This window comes from Aotus nancymaae, unplaced genomic scaffold (assembly GCF_030222135.1).
Source record: "Aotus nancymaae isolate 86718 unplaced genomic scaffold, 86718_ANA_hifiasm-v0.15.2.pri h1tg000059l, whole genome shotgun sequence".
In the NCBI taxonomy this organism is placed as follows: domain Eukaryota; kingdom Metazoa; phylum Chordata; class Mammalia; order Primates; family Aotidae; genus Aotus; species Aotus nancymaae.
Genome location: NW_026988473.1, coordinates 54,950,982 through 54,973,087, shown reverse-complemented (window position 1 = coordinate 54,973,087; position 22,106 = coordinate 54,950,982). Strand labels below are relative to the sequence as shown.

At 39.8% G+C, this 22,106-nt stretch overlaps 2 protein-coding genes across 2 annotated transcripts; both read right to left on the bottom strand.

Moving 5' to 3' along the window:
* Positions 1–4,380: 4,380 nt before the first annotated feature.
* On the bottom strand, positions 4,381–22,005 carry LOC105720346 (olfactory receptor 51E2). The gene is made up of 2 exons (XM_012456814.2): positions 21,906–22,005; positions 4,381–6,649 (listed from the first exon to the last, which is right to left on the bottom strand). The coding sequence occupies exon 2, from the start codon at positions 6,597–6,599 to the stop codon at positions 5,637–5,639; it is 963 nt and encodes a 320-aa protein (XP_012312237.1). The 5' UTR covers positions 6,600–6,649; positions 21,906–22,005; the 3' UTR covers positions 4,381–5,636.
* Positions 15,113–22,106, bottom strand: LOC135270217 (olfactory receptor 51F2-like). Its single transcript, XM_064365575.1, has 2 exons — positions 21,906–22,106; positions 15,113–16,368 (listed from the first exon to the last, which is right to left on the bottom strand). Exons 1-2 carry the CDS (start codon positions 21,912–21,914, stop codon positions 15,439–15,441), a joined length of 939 nt encoding a protein of 312 aa, XP_064221645.1. The 5' UTR covers positions 21,915–22,106; the 3' UTR covers positions 15,113–15,438.

Here is a 22,106-nt window from a genome sequence, read left to right as displayed (position 1 = left end):
ATTTGTGCAAAGTCACCTCCTTTTCCCAGTATCAGTTATTACTCGCCTGGACTGGTCCATGCCTGCTTGGTTGGGCTACAGTCTTCATTAACAGGAGTGAAAGAGTAGACTGGGAAGCCAGAGAGACCTGGGTTCAAGTCTGAACTCTGTCATTTACTATTGAGTGACCAGAAAATTATATAACTCCCAGTTGTGCCTCAGTTTCCTAATCTGAACAGTGGCCATCAACCCAGATGCTTGTTTTAAGGATTATGTAAGTAACATATCATTATAATAGAGGATGAACAGCAAGCCTTCAGTATATGGTAATATTAAGTGCAAAGAGACATATGAATCCAAGATTTCTCAAAACTTTACCACCCTCCACTCCCCACAACTGGGTGGAACAGATGCTCTGTGTCCAGTGTCACACCTCCTTGGCCCACTTCTGACTTTACTGGTGGCTGTCACAGACATTTTAATTCATTCTGGGTATTTCTTCCACTTTAAATTGGTGCCCTTTCTCCATACTTTTCTGCTTTTGTACTTTCTTCAAAGCCATGGGAGGAGGCAAAGCCCAGGGGCAACCTTGAGTTAAACAAGGATGACAGTTGATGGCAAATGCCCTGGTCCAGCCTTTGGTTAGACAATTCCCTAAGGTATTCTGAACAGAGTCCTGGCAGAGTTGAGTGCTCATTGTCCACAGTAGCGATCTTGGTAATAACTCTGTATTGAATTTTCTTCCACCTTGTCTACTGTTTCTGTTCCCTCACTTCTATTTTCTAGAAACATGTCTTAATTACACTACCTTCACCCAAGGCCCTGTCTCAGTCACTGCTTTTGGGACCCCCAAATAAAGATTCCAGAAATTTTTTATATAACCCTCTGTCTCATGCTTAAGAATTCTCATGTTTGTAGATTTTGCTAAAATCCAGTAGCTAAAGACCACTAGGGCCATACCTGTAGCCAAACAAAGTTAGATTATTAACTTGCTACAGATAAGAAGAACAAATCAATAGAACAAAGTATTTCAAAAGGAGAGAGTTAGGGAAGGATATTTAAGGAGTGTGGGGGATCTGGGGTTATTCACAGGATGGTTTTCACAGGGATTTTATCTTTGGAACATGTGAATTCATGTAGAGTTATGGTTAGATGGGTTTATCTTTCTTTTATTCACATGGTTCTGAACAAACTGTTACAGAAGAATTTGAGCTTGGGGGCAGGTGCCATGGCTCACGCCTGTAATCCCAGCACTTTGGGAGGCTGAGGTGGGTGGATCACCTGAGGTCAGCAGTTTGAGACCAGCCTGGTCAACATGGTGAAACCCTGTCCTACTAAAAATACAAAAAATTAGCAGGGCATGGTGGCAGGTGCCTGTAATTCCAGTTACTCAGGAGGCTGAGGCAGGAGAATTGCTTGAACCCGGGAGGCAGAGGTTGCAGTGAGCTGAGATCACGCTGTTGCACTCTAGCCTGGGCAACAAGAGCGAAGCTCTATATCAAAAAAAAAAAAAAAAAGGAAATACAAGAATTTGGGCTTGGATAGTTTGTGATGCTGACCTTAGATTGTGTTGGCCCAGTTAATTTGGTTTGTGTTTTGGATGTTGTGGTTTTTATGGGTTTTCTTTCAATTTTCAGTTCTCTCTTTACAGGTCAGCTGCTCACAGGGACAACTTTCCCCCCTTTTACAAGTTTTAGGTTTGTATTTCTCAGGGTTCTCGGGAGAAGCAGAATCAAATGGAGATATATAGATAGACAGACACATACATAGATAGATAATAGATAGAGATAGAGAAACAGAGACATTTGTGTTGAGGAATCAGCTCACGCAGTAGAGACCAGTGGATCCAAAGTCTGCAGGGTGGGTCAGTAGACTGGAGAGTCAAAGTGGAGCCAACATGGCAGGCAGTTAAGTCCTCAGGCCACGTCTGTTGGGAGAATTCTTGTTGCCCAGGGAAGGTCAATCTGGTCTATTAAGGCCTTCAACTAATTGGATGAGGCCCACCCACATTATGGAGGGCAATCTTTACTCAAAGTCCTCTGATTAAAATATTAATCTCATCTGAAAAGATCACCCTTACAGAAAAATCCAGGAAGCATGTCTAAGTATCTGGGCACTGTGGTCCAGCCAGTGGACACATAATATTAGCCATCACAAGGTCATATAATTTTTTCTCAGCCACGTTATCACAACTTTATTATTCCAACCAGTAAGGTATTCCTAAGTTATTACTTGACAGTCATAGGAGGATAATTGAAAGTATAAGTATATAATTATAATTGAATTGTATAATTCAATTACACAAAGTATAATGGAAGTTTTTTTCTATTTCTCTATTGCTGTCTGAGAAATGAAACCTACAATAAGGTTATAGGTAGAAAAATAGAGACGAGAAAGTGTGACTTACCCAAGTGTGCACAGTGCCAGGAAGCCTGGTCTCCCGCCTTCTGTTTGCTCAGCCTTAGGCTAGGTGACCAGATGTACATACAGCTGGTATCCTTCAGGATGGGATTTGAAGGCTATAAAAATCGCCACTATAAATAATGGCCTTGTTACAACCTTGGTAGTCCTACTATTAAAGTTTTATTACTTTGAACTAAATATCATCCTCTTCAAGCTACTCTTTAAAAAACCTTAATATTTTAAACCCAACATTTCTAAAATATAATCATTTCAACATATTCTTAAGATAAAATTGATAATGAGAATTTTACATTATTTTTGGCAATTTTTATTGTGGTAAACATACATAACATAAAATTTAACCTTTTAAACATTATGTGTACAATTCAGGGGCATTAAGTAAATTCATATTGTTGTACAACCATAACCACTATTTCCAGAACTTTTTTATCATCCCAAATGGAAACTCTGTGCCCATAAACAATAACTCTCCATCCTCCCCTTCCCCAACCCCGGCAAGCTGCATTCTACTTTCTTTCTTTATGAATTTGCCTATTCTAGATACCTTATATAAGTGGAATCATATAGCATTTGTCCTTTTGTCATCTGGCTTATTTTATTTTCACATAATATTTTCAAGGTTCATCCATGTTGTAGCAGGTACCAGATTTTTAAGGATGAATAATATTCCACTGTGTGTACAAACCACATTCTGTTTATCCATTCATCGGTTGATGGGCATTTGGGTTGTTTCTACCCTTTGGTTATTGTGGATAATGCTGCTATGAACATTGGCACAGAAGTCTTTGGCCTACTTTTTCTTTTTTTTTTTGAGAAAGAGTCTCACTCTGCCACCCAGGCTGGAGTGCAGTGGCAGTGATCTTGGCTCACTGCAACTCCACCTCTCAGGTTCAAGTGATTCTCCTGCCTCAGCCTCCAGAGTAGCTGGGATTACAGGCACCCACCACCACACCTGGCTAATTTTTGTAGTTTTAGTGGAGATGGAGTTTCACGTATATTGGCCAGGCTGGTCTCCAACTACTGACCTCAGGTGATGTGCCTACCTCAGCCTCCCAAAGTGCTGGAATTACAGGCATGAGCCACCATGCCCAGCCTGGGCTACTTTTTAAAGTTAAAAATCTGAGGACAGAGGGAAGAAGGGGAGGGGAGATGGTAAGAGTATATAAACAACTTGGATCATGGTGGGAGACGGTAAGGGATTAGCTGTTCACAGAAGAGAGAGAAAGAAATCCACTATTCATTAAATTGTCAACATGGCTATGTTCTTAGGCATATGGAAGTCGGCTGGAGGATATAAATTGAGGTAAAGGAATGGACAGGGATGTAGGAGAGGACTGAGATTGTATGGAGAGACATAACAGAGTCTAACCTTGTAAAATGAGGCACCTGACCTCATTATTTGAGAGTGGGGCCCAACTCCTGAATCTCCACTTTTACAGAGCATGGGTACACTTTCATTTCTTCAGAGAAATCACCCATTTCTTCCATTGTGTTTCCTCCCCTTAGTCCTGGCCTATGCACATTGATTAACTGCATGACTTTGGAAGCCACTTTACTGCCTCTGAACAATGAAGCACAGTTGAATGCTCACGTATCTGAATGCTAGCAGAGCCCATTATCAGTAGATGTCAAGTACCTGTGGTACCCTTCTCCTAAGAGAGAGCTTACAGTATAGAGTCTCCCTCATGGTTTATCTGCCCAAGTCCTGCACCCAAAACCTGTTTAGTGAAGCTACGGAGGGAACATATAGGCCCAACGATTGTATTGAGATTTCAGCTGCTCACTGGACATACTTTACAGTACAGTGGGAATATCCTACTTTGAAATAAGATGCATTCAGCATCCTTACCACTGTGTGAACGATTCCAGTCAGGATTCCTGCACTGGTGAGAAAGAAGACTAGGAAATCTCTCACATCTCCAATTCTGATTTATAGGATTCTATAAATGTAAAATCAATAGGTATAACACTCAGCACAATTTAAAATAAAATTTTATTTTATCTCATACTTAAGTTCAGACAACAGCATGTGGTGTACATTCAAAATTTTTGACAGGCACAGAGCACACTAAAAAATGAAGACATGATCAAGGATCAGATATACCACAACATTCTCCCTGAATCTGGAAAGAAGCAAGCAATGAGACCATGAAAGGTGGCTGTAAAACAGGAAGAGTATTCTAGATTTGTTGTCCACAACTAGGGCACGGTTATCTCTCTCCACAAGTACAGAGCCATTGCTGTTAGCGTATAGCAGAGAGAAAACAGAGGATTTGTACAGCTGAGGAAATAAATGGCAGATGTCACACAGGAAGCAATATAATATGGTAGTTAAGTAACTGTATCCAATTATCAAATTTAATTTTAAATCTTGGCACAGTGCCCACAAGCTGTGTGACTTAGTTCCCTTGTTAATATAAACTTCATTTCTCTCAATTATAATAAAGGGACTCAAATGGTACCTACTCCATAAAATTAGGAAGAGCACATAAAACCCATAAAGCACTTATAATAGTGCCCAGAACATTGTAAGTGCACATGATACATTCATAGGCATTATTATTCAGGGCTTATATAAATTCCCAGATAATGCATAACAGTAGAGACTGTGACAAGCCCTGGCTTCCATAAATTGGTCAGCTTCATTTTCGCTATTTCATTTGATATGATACTACATTTTATGCTTTGAGACAGGGTCTTGCTCTGCTGCTCAGGCTGAAGTGTAGTGGTGTGACTGTGGCTCACTGTAACCTCAAACTCCTGGACTCAAGTGATTCTCCCACCTCAGCCTCCTGGGCAGTGGGGGCTACAGTTGCATGCCACCATGCCCAGCTATTATATTTCCTCTTTAAAAAGTTGTAGATGACAGTTAACCAATACTTCCATAATAAAAAAAAATTGAAAGTAGAGACAACACTAAATCATTAGTAATCTGAGCACATTTCCTCCAAGGCATGTGCTATTTTTCAACTTGGTTTCAACCAAGTATCTTTATTGTTTTTCTTAACATTATAAGCATGTTTGGTTTTATAGGTGTCTTTAAATCACATAATACTCCATTAATATGTATTATTCCACATAATAGTCTTCTAAGTAGATGGATCATATTTTAGTTTATTATTCCAGCCAGAGGAAAGCACTGATGTGCTTGTAGGCAACTGGAACTAAGCTAGCGTTAGAAATAATTATGTTTGTCAAGCCATTGAAGATAAGGGGAAGTGTAATGTTAAGGGTCACTTGCCTCCCGCAGCCTGAAGGTCCTTGTCACAGCTGATCTTGAACATAGCCAGCACCCGCGTTCTGATATGTTTGGTTTTGGCACCATAGATGATGGGATTGATGACAGGAGGCAGCAGCAGGTAGATGTCACCCATGACAACACGCACAATGGGATGAAGGCTGTTTCCAAAGCGGTGTACCACCGACAGGCCAATAAGTGGCACATAGAAGGCAAGTACCACACCAATGTGTGACACACATGTCCCAAAGGCCTTGGCCCGCTCTGACTTGGAAGGCAGTTGCAGCACTGTTCGTATTATCAGAAAGTATGATAAGGAGATGAACATTACATCCACGCCCATGACCAGCAGAATGGCAGTAAGACCGTATACCACATTGGGCAGTGTGTCTGCATAGGCCAACTTCATCACATCCTGGTGCACACAATAGGAGTGTGAGAGCACATTGGAGTGGCAGAAGGCCAGTCTCTTGATGAGCAGAGGCAATGGGAAAAAAAAGAGGGATCCGCGGACCACAGCCACGATGCCAATCTGGGCTGTTACTGTATTGTTGAACACGGCAGCATGGCGCAGTGGGTGGCAGATGGCCACATAACGGTCAAAGGCCATGGCCAGTAGGATGGTGGATTCAATGGCTGAGAGGGCATGAATAAAGAACATCTGGGTAAGGCAGGCCTCATAGCTAATCTCTCGGGAATCAAACCAGAAAAGGGCAAGTATCTTAGGCATGGTGGATGTGGATAAGGCCAGGTCAATGGCTGCCAGCATGCAGAGAAAGAGGTACATTGGAGTGTGCAGGCTGCGTTCCGTTCTTACGATGAAGACCACGATGCAATTTCCAAATACTGCCACGACATACATGGAAAGGAGGGGGAAGCCAAACCAGAAATGGGATTCCTCTAGTCCTGGGATACCAATAAGCACAAAGGTGGCATGTGTAAAGTTGCAGGGACTCATAGCTGGAACTGAGGAGAGGTGACTGGAGAGGGTGAGGTTGCACTGGCGGTCTGCAGGGACATAGAGCACAATCAGAGAATGCCCTGGAATCTTGAAACTGACATCCTACCCCTTTTGTCTCCTCCCACCCCCACTTAGGGTCTTTCATAAGCCCTGAGGCCCTCTTCCAAAGCAGGGACTGTGACAGCTCAAATTCATTTATGCATCACTACTCTCAAGGTTTATTTAAAATTTTAAAAAGGAACCCTGAGAGAGCAATGCTTTTTCCAAAATGTAGCCTTCTCAAATTCCTTCAGATACTTCCTACTGGTCTATATCTTTGGTGGCCCTTTTCTCCTGATAGGTGTTAAGAGATACACTTTTGGAAGCTCCTTCCAGATAAGGCTGCCTTTCTTATGTTACTTTCTGTACTTCCCTCCCTCCCTCCCTCCCTCCCTCCCTCCTTCCTTCCTTCCTTCCCTCCTTCCTTCCTTCCGGGACAGGCATGATCACAGAGGAATCTTCCTGTTTAGACTTGAAACATGAGTTGAAATTAGACAGAGAGTGGAATAATGGGTCTTCCAAGGCAGTGAGGGTAGGAGATAACTTTTCAACTTTCAGGATCCCCAGTCCTCAATTCTGAGGTCAGCCAGAGGAATAAGATGCACAGCAATGGCATTGTTTTTTAAAGCTTAAAAGAATATAAATAAACAAAAACCAAGAAAAATAATGCCAAAAGTCAATCTCTTTAGGATTAAAGGAAACTCATCTGTGATCATAAAATCAAAAGTAGTGGCTCCCTCCAATGACTTCTTCATAGACGAAGGTGCTGGCAGGACAGTGGTGAGTACCTCCACACCAAAAAGCTTCCTACAAGGCCATTTTAATTGCCTCCAAGGATAGTTTGAGTTGAGTCCTTACTTTGGGAGAAGTATTATTAATTTTACAATAATATTTTTAGAGCCTTGTCTTTCCTGAAACTTGTGCCAGTAAGTTATTCATCTCAGGGGAGACATTTCTTTTTTAGAAGCTCAGTGTTGCTTTACCCCAACTCCCTACCCTCACCCACACACCTGGGCTCCGACTTCGTGAAACTTCTTCTCTGTTAGGTTTCCTAGGTGACCTAATCTTTAGAGATAATTTTCTCTAAAAATCCAAAGCCTTGGCTGCAAGAAGCAGAGGCTCTAACTCTTGGAAATAAACTATGCAGGTGAAACTATTTCAATGTAACAACCCCCCACCCCAGAATTCCTCACTCATCATCTGAGTTCTTACTGCAGCTGGGAGATGTCCTTCAATTTGGTCTTAATGGAGAGGGGTTAGATACCAGTGGTCTTAAAGTACAATATGATAAAATTAGCACAAAGAGATTTGAAATGGATTCTCCCCATCTTGGATAAGCAAGGAAGGACAGATTTGGGGTTCAAAGGTTACAAAACTCATACTTCTGGCCTCTATTTGCTCTTCTCCACCTTCAGAACTTGCTCAGACAAAATAGCTAAGCTCCTTGACAAATATTAAATCCCATATTTGGTTCTTAGTTGCTGTCACAACATGAAAAGTCCTTTTCAGGAGCAGATGATTGCATCCATTAGTGAGATACAAGATAGCTTGCATCTTGCATCTCTTCATCTATTACGAGATAGCTTGCATCTTGCATCTCTTCATCCATTTCTGTATCCATCACAGCTTGGAGAAGGGAATGCAGAAATTCAAACAAATCATGCTGAAACGTATAGGACAAAACTAAGGAATCTGTCCTGAAGAGAGGCCAGATCACTAGACCACTGTGTCCCAGAGAAATGGGACCCAAGGTGAAGAAAAGAGCAGGCATGGAGGGAAGCAAGGGGAGCACAGTGACGTATTTTTACTTCCTCAATGCCTTTTGCCCGTGCTACCACATGCAGTGCTGACAGATAACAAGAGTCTTTATTGGCCCCAGAGTTGGGCACTTTCTTAAGCTCTCTCTTTGCAGAGCATATTTTCTGCCTTGTGCTGGTACCTGCACATCCTTACTAGAGTCCAGCACTTTGGGACATCACCTCATCTCCCAAAATACCTATCCTGAAAGACTTCACGTCGCCCTCCTATGTTGCCTGGCATCCTGCCTAAAGTAGACTCCCTGCTAGACCTGATTTCAGCTTCCCTTTGGGTCTGAATGTGGCTGTTGCGTTTATTCTCACCTGCCTTTCCTGATTGTTAGCTAAGACTCTGGGACATTTCTTCCCAGCCTATAAAGCTGTGGATGGGACACAAGGGCTCCTCTCTACCCTGCCATGAATCAGTATGTGAGGTCTTCAAGATCCCTTAGGATGGCAGGAGCTAAGTCTGCCTGACCCCAGATGAGGGTGCACTCACCTGAAAATGATACAGTCCTACTTAGAAAGAGCAGCTGTAGCTAGTTTTGCTTTCTGGTTCAGCTACTCAGAAAGCCCATGAGAACAGGCTATGAGAAAATGAACTGATGCCCCAGGGACTTGGCAGACAGAAAAAAAACATCTCCATGTCCCCTTGTGTGCCATTCCCACGGGCTTCCCACTGTTCCTGTCCAGAGAGAGCAACCTCAAAGCACCCACTGCCTCTGCCATCACTCCCACACTCACATATATGGGTCTCTCGACAATTCGCTGTCACTCCTTCAAGCTAATCCAAGCATATACTGTCTGCCACAGGGTTAATGTGTTTCTTCATGAGCCACTCTCTAGACACAACAGACAACATGTGTGACTAGGCATGGTCCTTGGGTTTTAGAGTTTGCATCCTCTCTAAAAATACAAAAGTATAGCCCCATAATTCAAAATAGGGGCATGCACTTCTCCATATCTTTCCCCGTCCTTTCTTCTGGTTGACAAAACAGCCCTTAATGTAGAAAAGCCGCTCTTCATTGCTCCTGGATTACAGAAAAAGCCCAGATGAGATGACAGCTTTTTGTCCTAGGTCATATAGTTAATTAGTGATAATATTGGTTGGAGGACCAGGTATTCTGACTCTTTGTTTATTCACATTAAACAAATGTTTGTCAAAGGGTTACAATGTTATAAGCAAAACAGATGAAAAAAATCACCCCAACTACCTTCTCCAGGATATTAAGGTATTCTCAGTACCTCAGGATGCTTGATGGCTCTCTTCCAGTGACATGTCCCCTACGTCATACCCAGCAGGGGTACCCTCATATTTTATTAATATTTAACACTGACCTGTTCTGTCTGCCATCCTTTCTAAGTGTGCCTCACACATGAGTCTTACTTTGTCATTGTCACTGTGATCTCTGAACACAGAAACAGAATTACTTTCTTATCAATCAGCCATTAAGTATTTACTGGTCACCTAGATCTGGCAATGGAGTTAATTGATTCATTCATTGTGTAATAAGCACATCCTCAATGCTAATTTTGTGCAGGCACTGTGCTGAGTTTAGGGGTGAGACAGATGAAGAAGACAAAGTCCTTGCCTTCAAGGTGCTCACAGACACCTATGCAAACAATCCTGAAATGGTATAGAAGCGCAGTGAATGCCACAGATTATTTTTTCTCAGTTTTATTTTTTTATTTTGTCTTATTATTATTATACTTTAAGTTCTGAGATACATGTGCAGAGTGTGCAGGCTTGTTAACATAGGTATACATGTGCCATGGCGGTTTACTGCACCCATCAACCTGTCATCTACATTAGGTATTTCTCCTAATGCTATTCTTCCCCTAGCCCCCAACCCCCAACAGGTCCCAGTGTGTGATGTTCCCCTTCCTGTGTCCATGTGTTCTCATTGTTCAACACCCACTTAAGAGTGAGAACATGCGGTATTTGGTTTTCTGTTTTTGTGTTAGTTTGCTGAGAATGATGGTTTCTAGCTTCATCCATGTCCCTACAAAGGACATGAACTCATCCTTTTTTATGTGAATGTCACACATTTTTATGGGAACTCGAGAGGGGCATTTATTTAGTCATTGGGTGAGTCCAAAAAGAGGGTGTCAGCAGACAGAAAATCATGAAAGAAACAGAATTCTTTATAGAGGAATTATTAACAGTTCTGGCTTGTCTGAAGCATGGAGTCAACCAAAAAAGAAAGAGAAATTGAAGAGGTGAACGGATGTGAACTGATGATAGGCTGTGAACTCAAGGACTTCATCCTGTAGGAATTGGGAGGTGAATAAATGGTTTTAAGCAGAGATATCATAGGTAGACATGTGTTTCAGATTGCTATTCTAGAAGCTGTTGGAAGGGTGAATTTGAGGAGGATGGGAGTGGATGTGCTTATGAATTTAGCCAGGTAAGACAGAAACTTAAGATACACAACATTTTCTCATCCTTCACTTCCAAATATTCAACTGATCTTGTCTATTTTTCCTTCTAAAAATCTTTTGCCTGTTTCCTCTTATTTCCCTCTTTACCACCACTACTATATTCAAGTAGCTACAACAGTGGCCATGTGACTACTAGTGCTTTGGCTTTTAGGAAAGTCTCCTACTCATTGTGAGCTTGTCCATCTTGGTCAGAGCATGACATTTGTTCTGCAACCCACCCAGTCTCGATGTCCACATTACCAGTTTCCCATAGATGAAAGCTTATAAGCTGCCAGGATTGTTGGACAGGAGGACTGTCCACAGGTTAGCATCTGTGGGGCGAGGTAGGGGAAGAGGATCTGCAGAAATTGTGTGAACATCTCAGTTTTCCTTGAGATTGACGTTCCTTTTTCTCCTTTCCATTTTTAGGACTCTGAGTACCTGTATTCTTTCTCTCAGCTCTATTTGCCCTTTTTGCTTCTCTGTTCTCTTCCTCCACACCTCATCTTCTCTAGTAGTAGTGTGTGGAAACAAATAAACAAAAATCTAGTCTGTAAGCCTATATCATCTGAGCTTTTCCATCTTTCCACTTTGGACCTGCCTGTAGCTTCTCTGGATTTTAGTTTTTGGTTCATTGTGAGTTATAGATATGTAAAGATGATCTGTGAGGGTACAGATTAGGGAATAGAAGGGGAAAGAAATACATAGAAATAAACTGGCAGTTTATTCAAAATATAAATCACCTTTTTAAAGTGGCCTCCTAATTTTTACTCTTGCCTACATTCATTCACTAGACAAGGCAAGTTTTATATTGGAAAGTGAAAGTAAGGCTTCAGAAGATTAGGATCAGGTTATACTAGGTCACATGAAAAAGAGTGAACGTTTTATACCAAAGGGCAGTACTTGGCATAGTATTCTCCAAAACGTGAAACTTCATAAAAATCTATTTGTAGATACGAAGAACTTTCTGGTATATGACAACTTTGTTGTCTTCTTGTGTGCCATTCAAATCCTTATGCATCAAAGACACTATTAATTCATTAATTCAATCAAGAGTAAAGGTTACAATGGACAAGACACTATAGATAGAAATGTGGAAACAACAGTGAATAGACTCTATCCCTACCCTGAGAAGTGAGCTCAGAATTGTGGTGACGAGAGAGTTTGGAAGGAGCTGTCTTGAGAAAGAAGCACAAGGTGCTGCAGGAGCACCGGGAAAGGGCACCAGGCCCACTGGAGAGGTCAGGAAATGTCCCTGAAGGAGAGCCCCTGCTATTCTAAGTCAGGAGAAGGGAGGCACTGAGATGCTCCAGGTGGAGGTAACAGCTGTGTAAAGGCTTAAAAGGGACAGGGCATTCTGTCCTGGGACTCAGAACATGCGAATTGTTCATTGTCTCTGCGGCATTGTACAGAGGGGAAGCAGTGAAGCTTGAGAGGTAAACAGAGTCAGATCACTAAGACATTTTACTATTTTTACTAAATAGTGGCAGTTTTAGGTCTGGGAGATAGTATGAATACAACAAATTCTTTATCCTCAAAAACCTTATCTTGTGGTAATGAAACCAGAAAATAAGTGACATATATGTAATATGCTAGGGCATAAAAATGCTAAAAATTAAAAATAAGGTAGATAAAGATGATAGTGAATCTAAGCAGGAATTGAGCTCCCTGTTGTAGATTTTGTTATTTTATAACATCGAGGGCCCCGTAAAAGGGTGTACTTGAGCAGGGATCTGTATGAAATGAGGGGGTAAGTCATGTGGGTTTATGGAGGGCAAACATTCCAGGTAGTGAGAACAGCAAGTGTGAGTGCTGATGTTGAAGCATGCTTGATGAGTTTAGGAAAATATTTGGAAGCTAGTGTGGGTGACAAAGAGTGAATCACTGACAGTAGTAGAAGATGATATTCGGCTGATGGAGGGAAGATAGATCTTATAGATCTTTATATGCTTTTCAAGTGACTGTGAATTTTTCCTGGGTTAAACAGGATGCCATTGGAGTATATTGAACTTGATCTGCCTTGTGTATTAAACTAATCAGTCTAACTTCACTGTGGGGGAAAACAGACTGTAAAGCAAATGTGGATGAAGGAAGACCCATCAGAAGGCTGTTATAATAATTCAGGTCCAAGATGATGGCTTGGTACCACTCTAGTGGTACCAATAGAGGTGGTATAAAGTGACTTGATTTTAGACATTAATATCTGAGATATCTAGAAGAAAAGGTCACCAGGATTTACTAATAGGTTAGATGTAGCATTGGAGTGATGGGAAGGCATCAGGAATAACTCTAAGTGCTTTGTCTCAGCAAATTGGAAAGTAGAGTTACTGAGTTAGGGAAGACTGTGGGTGAGCATGCTTTTTTCTTGATGGGAATATTAGGATACATTAGCCGTTGAGTCTAAGATGATTATGAGACAAGTAGTGCTGCTGATACACAGCACTACTTGAGTGGGATGAGTCTGAACTACAAATATTAATTTGGATTTTGTCAGCATAGAGATGGTATTCAAAGACGAGATACCGGATGTGATGATCAAAGAAGGGATTACGACAAAGCAAAAAGGTCTGAGAACAAAGTCCCAGGACATTTCAACATATGAAGATGAAGACTAAAAATAATTGAGACTGAAATGTTGTTGTCAAACAGGCTGAGGATTTGACATAATTCTTACAGTACTGTAAGTACTTACTTATAGTACTGGCTCCTATTGCATAAGTAGCCAGTACTATAGTCAATAAATTTCCTGTAGGAAATGATGAGGGAACCAGAAAAGAAATAGCCTATATGTAATATGTTGGGGAATAAAAATGCTAAGAATTAAAAATATGGCAGGTAAGGCTGAGAGTGAATACAGGAAGAAATTGAGGGACAGGTGTTATTATTATTACTATCCTGTACTAAGGTGCAGTTGGGCAGAAATCTGCAGCAAGTGAGGGGGTAAGCCTGTAGAGATGAATGATTACTTCTACTTCCTTTCTTGACCTGATACCAACTATAGAGCCCATCTTAAATTAGTGATATTAGTGTGGCCTTAAAATACATGCTTTAAGTAATTAATGGACATACCCAGGGTGGACCTAATTATCTTTCTGGACTAAGCCATTACATGACCATTATGCCACAAATTTAAAAATTCATAAGTAAATGACCATAATTGATTTATAGTCATTTTCCATTTCTGATGGGGCAGAATGTTGAAGGAGGACTGAGAGAAATGCTGCAATATGCTTTATTCAGGAAAGATCGTCAGGCAGAAATATATTTGTAAGATTTGAAGATTTGATTTGTGCTTTTTCTTCCTAATTTGACTGAAAATTTCTAGAGTTTAGAGTTGTGATTTTTTAAATTAACTTTTTTGCTTCTTTATGTTTCCTGGTAAAAATTACATGTATTTATATTTATAAATATGATTTACATATATAAGCATATACTTTATAAATATGTTTATATATAAGTTCTTATAATTTTTACAAATATAAATTATATACCTATATATTATAGGTAGCAATATAGCATTAAAGTTAAGAGTGTGTGTATGGGGGGGCTCTGGAGTCAGTCTGCATGAATGTGCTCTGCCATCAGTAACACCAGTACATTTGATGCCTCAATTTTCTTATTGACAATAAAAGTGACTATCTTACAACATTTCAGATAAAGAATGTGTTAGTACATATAAAAAACACTTAAATGCTCCTCTCCCTGTGTCCATGTGTTCTCATTGTTCAACACCCGCCTATGAGTGAGAACATGCGGTGTTTGATTTTCTGTTCTTGTGTCAGTTTGCTGAGAATGATGGTTTCCAGGTTCATCCATGTCCCTACAAAGGACATGAACTCATTGTTTTTTATGGCTGCATAGTATTCCATGGTGTATATGTGTCACAGTTTCCTTGTCTAGTCTATCATCGATGGGCATTAGGGTTGGTTCCAAGTCTTTGCTATTGTAAACAGTGCTGCAATGAACATTCTGGGAGGAAGGCAGCAAACCACATTGCCATGTATGTACCTATGCAACAATATTGCATGTTCTTCACATGTACCCCAAAACCTAAAATGCAATAAAATATATATTAAAAAAAAGAAAAAAAGAAAAATCAGTTAAAAAAAAACACTTAGAACCATGACTTGTCAGAGGAAATAATAAACGGCAATTTAAATTACTAGAACAGTTGGAAAATACTTTAAATTACTAGAACAGTTGGAAAATATTTCTCACAAAGGATTGACTTTCCATAATGTGTCATTCTAACTGCTGTGAAGTAGATGAGATAAGAATAGAAAGGCTATTGGCAGGGACAGAAGGCAACAACGGTTTGACCCAACAGTGGTGAGAAGGAGAAATTCTAGATCTAAGACTAATTTTAGGCGTTCATCTCTTCCATTCCTTGTCTTCACCTTCTTATCTGTAAAATAGTCAAACTAGCTGATGTTCTAGATACATTCCAACTTTAATGTTAAATGATTATATGCTTAGCTTCAATGGGCACCAGATCTTTGGTTGTTTTTTGTTTTTGACTGATAACGTGACCTGAAGTTTACCATCTTGAGAGGTCCATCTAGTGCTAGAATTCTACAATTTTATGTTTCTTTGTAATGGAGAATTTTTATCACAGCCCTACGTATCTGTTTGGTTTTCACACTGTAGATGATGGGGTTTATCACAGGGGGGATCAGCAGGTAGGTGTTAGCAACCATAGTATGTACGTAGGCTGGGGCTTGTTTCCCAAACCTGTGGATAAAGGACAGGGTGATCAATGGAATGTAAAATACAGCAACAGCCACAATGTGGGAGACACATGTGCTGAAGGTTTTCTTCCTCTCTTCTGGGGAAGCAATGCTGAGGACAGTCCGAATGATCAAAACGTAAGAAAGGAGGATGAGAATGGAGTCTACACCAACAGTGGAGAACATGGCAGTCAACCCAACTGCACTGTTGATCCTGGTGTCTGTGCACGAGAGCCTCATCACATCAGGGTGGAAGCAGTAGGAGTGGTGGAGCACGTGGCTGTGGCAGTAGGACAGTCTTGTAAGAAGTGCTACCATTGTTGTCAGCATTAGGATTCCCCTGATGACACTTGCCACTCCAATTTGAACTATTCTGGAGTCAGTTAAAATTATGGCATACCTAAGGGGGTTAGAGATGGCCACAAAACGATCGAAAGCCATGGCCAGCAGCACTGAGGATTCCATGACAGTGAAGAATTTAATAAAGAACATCTGGGACAAGCAGGCATTAAAGCTGATTTCCCTCACATTGAACCAGAATATACCCAGCATGGTGACCAGAGTGGATATGGACAGGCCGAGGTCAGTGGTGGACAGCATGGAGAGGAAATAGTACATGGGTTCGTGCAGGCTGGGCTGAGTGATGATGATGAAGAGGATCAGGCTGTTTCCTGAGAGGGCAGTTACATAGAGGAAGCAGAAGGGAATGGAGATCCAGGTGTGGAAGACTTCCAGCCCAGGAACACCAGTGAGCAGAAAAATGATGGAAGTGGAGGTGATATTCTGTAAAATTGACATGCTGAATTAAAAGTGCAGAACAAGATGAGAGGTTGAAACAAAAAAAGGTACATTTGTTTGTGTATTGATCTAATTAAAATAATTTTATTGTATAGAAAACTAACCAAAGTGAGTATTTATGTAATATGAAACTATAAATGGCTCATTCAAACTGATTTAAAAATGTCAGATTTCAACTGCTGTAGGGGGTACTTTGCTTTGTTTCTGAATTTGCCTCAGTGCACAATCTTTCTTCTCTAGGGCCCTTTGCTGGCAGCTATGTTTATATCATGTGATCAGTCCTCTGACCATTCTAGTCATAGATAATTGAACTCAGAATAAACACTTTACCCCAAGTGTGCCAGTCATATTTCATTCTTTCTGGCATGTTTAAATTGTGTTACAGAGGTAGCGGGTTATTTTTTCTGTATAGTTGGCACCAGAGAAAAATACATTGGGGCTGTGGAACAGCAATATTACATTGGTCATAAGTGTGGAAAGCAGAGAAGCTTACAGACAATTTGGGAAGCCAGAAAATATGGAGACAGAGATCATTATAATACAAAGTAACACATATGAAGTGACAAATAAATGGCTTCAGCATCTGACCATTAAAGAGACCCTTACAATGTGACACCTGGAGTCACATTTGGAAGAGATGGTGAGTTAGAACACAAACCACCTACCAGGCTTAGGAAGAGAGACTGCCCCCCCGATATAATGTGCTGCCATGTTCCAATACATTTCTTTCTTCAGTCTGCTTGAAGACTAGTTCTCCAGAACAGAATATCTCCATTTTGTTAAGATATGCTTCTTAGGAGATACCTAATTGAATGTTACTGTTTGTTTTGGAGGGAAAAATATAATTTTATTGCAAACATCACATTTCTTTTTTCATTGAGTAGAAAATTGCAGAAAGGTAGATAGGTATGGGTGAGTTGGAGACAGGGGTCTGGGGAATAACAAAGATTTGGGCTTTGGCTGCAGAGGGCTCAATCAATGAGAGATAGCCAGTTGCAGGGTAACTGTTCTTCAGGGGAAAAGAAAGGGTGCTGAGTGGCTGACAGTTCATGTTGCTAGAAGAGAGGATGGAGAGGAACCTCAATATTTCTAGACTCACACATTCACCCTGCTAAAGTGCCACCTCAAGGATCACTGGAAGAAGTCTTAGTGAAAAAAAAAAGGAGGGACTGGGATTTAACTGAAATTATCAGAAAACTAGAGGAAAAACAAGAAACATTAGGTTACATGATTTGGCCAAATAATGAAACCATAGCTTTAGACTCTGAAATTTACAGTAATGAAAGTGTCCTCAGGGGAGTAATGAAAATATCTAAAATGTACAATCAAATATCTTAAGAGAAATAAGAATTATAGTTAATGTATAGTATATTTCTAAAAAACGAGAAGAGAGAATTTTAAATGTTCTCACCACAAAGAATAAATATTTGAGGTAATGATATGATAATTAGCCTGATTTAATTATTCCACAATGCATACATGTATTGCAACATCACATTTTACCCCATAAATATATACCATATTATTTGTCAACTAGAAGTAAGATAAAATAATTAAAAAAACCAAAACACACTAAAAAGGAATTAATAGAAGAGAACATTCAATAGGTTTGTAGTATTTGGGGAAGGCTTTGCAGAAAAAGCAGTGCTTGAAAGATTTCTGTGTTTTACGTAAGTTGAGATGAAGAATTTCCCAGCTTTCAGAATGGCATGTGTAAAAGTGTTGAGCAAGAACGTACTTGTAGCATTTCTTTTCTTGATCTTGCTTTACTCTCTCAGGGACATTAACTGAGTATCTGCATCTTACACAGCGTTATGTCAGAAGCTAAGGGACGACACAAATACAACCCCTCTTAGAGAGTTTCTAATCCAGTGAGGGAGAAAGAGCAGAACGATCGTTCAGTAACTTCAATATCTTGTATACAGTGATGAATAATAAAAATGGTTATGAAAGTACAGAGGGGTTCCATTTATGTCAATTAATCTAGCTTTCATGATTTTTAATTTCCATGTAAAGCCTGAGTTGTAATTTTTGTCATTGTGTGGTAGGAAATTTTACGTAATCGCTTTAAACAATTAAATTGCTATTTGAATAATTTCTCTTTCATCCTAACTTCTACATGGCTCCCCTTACCTCATTTCAACAATTTATTCACTGCCTATTTTCATTTTTCTTGGCAGTTTTTTTTCCTCCTTCTTGCCGAGACATCATAAACAAAATAAAAGAAAACCGTACTGTATATAGTTTGACCTGATCTGTGTTGGGCCTAGCAAAAAAGAAATGATTTCTCTCCTTTCCATCATTATGACCATATCTTTCTTCATCCTTCCCACATCCATGCTGGGCTCAGAGACAGAGGGTTCCTTATTCCTTTTCATAACCAATAACTCTACTTAAGCTCCTGACTATCAACCATAAACACTTAGTTCAGTTCAAATTGAACCGAACTAGATACATATACAGGGAGCTGAGCTTGCTGTGTCAAGAGTCTAGGGACTCTTATTGAAAATAAAAAATGACTAATTTAAAGCATCTACTACATGCCAGGCATTTAATTAGGCACAGTGCATATCAGCAGTGTCAGAGACAAAGAGATAAATGCTACTAGTTTTAGAGTGTATAAGGATAGGATGTATCTAATAGATAAGGCAGAAGAGATAATAATGTGGAGTGGCAGACTTGGAGTGTGTGCATACATGAATGTGTCTGTGTGTGTCAAGAAGAACTAGTTCCAAGAATCTTAACAGAGTGTATGATTTATAACTGTGTGAAGTTTTGATGGGTAGATGTGAGTTTACAAGGATGAAAAACAGGAGAAGTGTGCTTTTGCCATGTCATTTATGACATGAGATATGAATAAAAGAATAACATAAGCCAGTTTGCTGGATAACTACAGGAGAAGGGGTATATCGAAGTGTTACACGTGAGGCTAGGTGCTGTGGGAAATGAAGCTAGAGAAAGCATCAGAGGTCAAATCATGAAAATCTTGAATTCCATGGAAAGTGGAATGAACTTAAGTTTTTGCAGAGCATCAAGAGCCAGACATTTCTAAATATTTTATTCACCTTTTATTCACCACTGGAAGGAATGAGCTTTGCTTTTAATAAATAAATCATTCTTCGTCTCTTCTCATTTAACACCAACAAAATTCCTTTCCCTCTTTAATATCTTGTTTATTACGAATTGGTTGCTTTTTCGTAGTCTGCAATGCTCAAGTTTTACTCTTAACTCAACATAAAATCTTCCCACAGTTTTATATAGGTATTTCCAAACCATTCCTTTCAACCAGGATACATTGAATAGTTTTCATAATTAGCCTTGTGCTTTGATAGTGAGGAATACAAGACATAAACCCTGTTTCTCTCTCAGCTTCCTGCTGTATCTTTTCTAAGGATAAAAATTCCTTTGGAAAACAATCCGCTTTTGTTTATTATTCCTTCACCTTCAGTAACATTCTGAATTCTTTCCCTAATGATTCTGAAAATCCTCCAAATGATGTCACCCGTGATTTTCTACATGCCAAGTCCAAAAGTTTAATCTCAGATTTGTTTTTCTCTCCCTCATCTCAACTTTCAGCGATGTTTACCTCCTCCTCCTTGAAACTTTCTCCTTTATTAGCTTCGATAATGGTTATTTTGTGAGTTTTTTTTTCCTGTTTGTCAAACAATGGTTTTGTTCTCTGCCTTATAAATTGTAGGATTCTAGAGGAGTCTACTTTTCTCTCAATAAGTTCCTCTTCTTTTCTTGCTTTTCATATGCTCTCCTGGAGATAGCTTAGTTATTCTCATGGGTTTAAATATCATTTATACCCAGAAGACTAATAAATCTGCAATCTAATTATAGCATCTCCTGAGTTCTATATTTTAAAAGTTAGCAGAATCTTTAATGCTGTGTCACGGTTTCTGGTTTTAAGCGTGAAGGTAGTAATGAGACATGAAAATACAGTGAAGCAATCAAACCTGTAATTTAGAAAAACAATTGACAGCAGTTTGGAGAACAAAGCTCCTTGCTTCAAGTGGTGAATAAAAGGTGAATAAAATACTGTGTCTACCACTGAGGGACATCTCCACCCACCATCCCTCAGTTACTTCAACCTCTACATGAGAAAAACAGAACTCATTCTCTCCTCCCTCCAAACCTGGCTCTCCCTCCTGTTTCATTTATCAGCAGATGACATAGAACTCTAGCAAAGCATTGAATTAAAATTACTACCCACCACACACACACAGACACACACACACACGTGTGTACACACACACCCTCCTCTTGCTCTCTCATCCTCTACTTATGAAGATTAGTTTTTAATTGGTTCTATTTCTGAAACATCAAAAATGAGAACCTCAGGAGGTCTATATAAGAAGTTCAAGCAATTGTCGCTAGTGGACACTTGAAGGTGTTATTTCATTGTGCTTTTCTTATATTGAAAAAACCTTAACTGTTTATGTCCAAGACTAGAGGAGGACTAATGGATAGTCTTAGAAGGAGGCAGTAAATTTCCCCCAAGCTTCTCTTTTGTGCTGCCTTCACTCTCAAATCTTTCCAATCCATCCTCCCTAATCCATATATTCCTTCATTTTCTCTCTTGTGAAATAAGCTATATTCTCAGCTAATTTTCCTGTCCACTCAGATTACAACGATGCTCTTCTTTCATTGCAATACTATAAGCTACAGCCTGTGGCTGTCTTAATCGGCTGAACGAGACCATATAGTGTCATCAGTATTCTCCATGCTATTGCCAATGGTATGGCTATTGTGTATGACTGACCCAGGTTCAGATTCTTGCTCAAACACTAACTAGTTTTGAGACCATCTACAACATTGATAAAAATATTATTCATAGAAATAGTTACTATTTGTTGGACCCTTGTTCTGTGGACATTATTATCCTCAGTGCTTTATAAGCATTATTTTAATTCTTACTATAGCATCACATGACAAGTATCATTAGATTCACCTTAAATTCTTTTTTCTGGTAAAGACATTGAGAATCTGAGGTTCTGAAACATTTGAAATCACACATAGAACTAGTGAAAGTCAGCTGAGTTTTTAACCCAGGTCTTTTTAATTCCAAAGCTCGTGCCTCAAAAACAATTGTTTTACTGAAATCTACAAGTAATACAAACTTTCTGTGACCCAGTTTCCTCATCTATAAGGCAGGATATGCACTGTGTCTAATACCAGTAGCTTGCATGCAATGTGTTCAAAATTGGTAATTTTTCATTTTTAGTAAGAGTTATTGGGCATAGAAATGAGATTCCCTGACTATGATAAATATATTAGCACACTGATTATACCATTTGGCTAACAACAAGTTATCCAACCTTTATCTGGCAGAACAAAATACTCATTCTCTACATATTTCCTGGGAATAAATAATTCTGCAAATTCTACCATCCTCCTCAGCCCACCATCCCAATATCTAATGGAATTCTGCACACTGGGAGGAAATTATTCCCTGTGGGTGAGAAAGTCCAATTCATCTAGAGTCAAGCATTTTCATGGAACAAAACAGTTTTACTTACAGAGCCCATACAGTAGATCGGCCTGTCCCTTTCAGGCTGACTCAGAAGACTAAGGAGGCTTTAGATTCCAGGGGAGGGCCGAGCTTACAAATATAAGGAGACTTATTCCAGCCTGATTGGAGACAGGCACAGAGCTGAGAGGCCAATTCCTGGTGGTGGTGCTAACTCACTGTGTCTCCAGGGTGTGGAGATTCCCAGAAG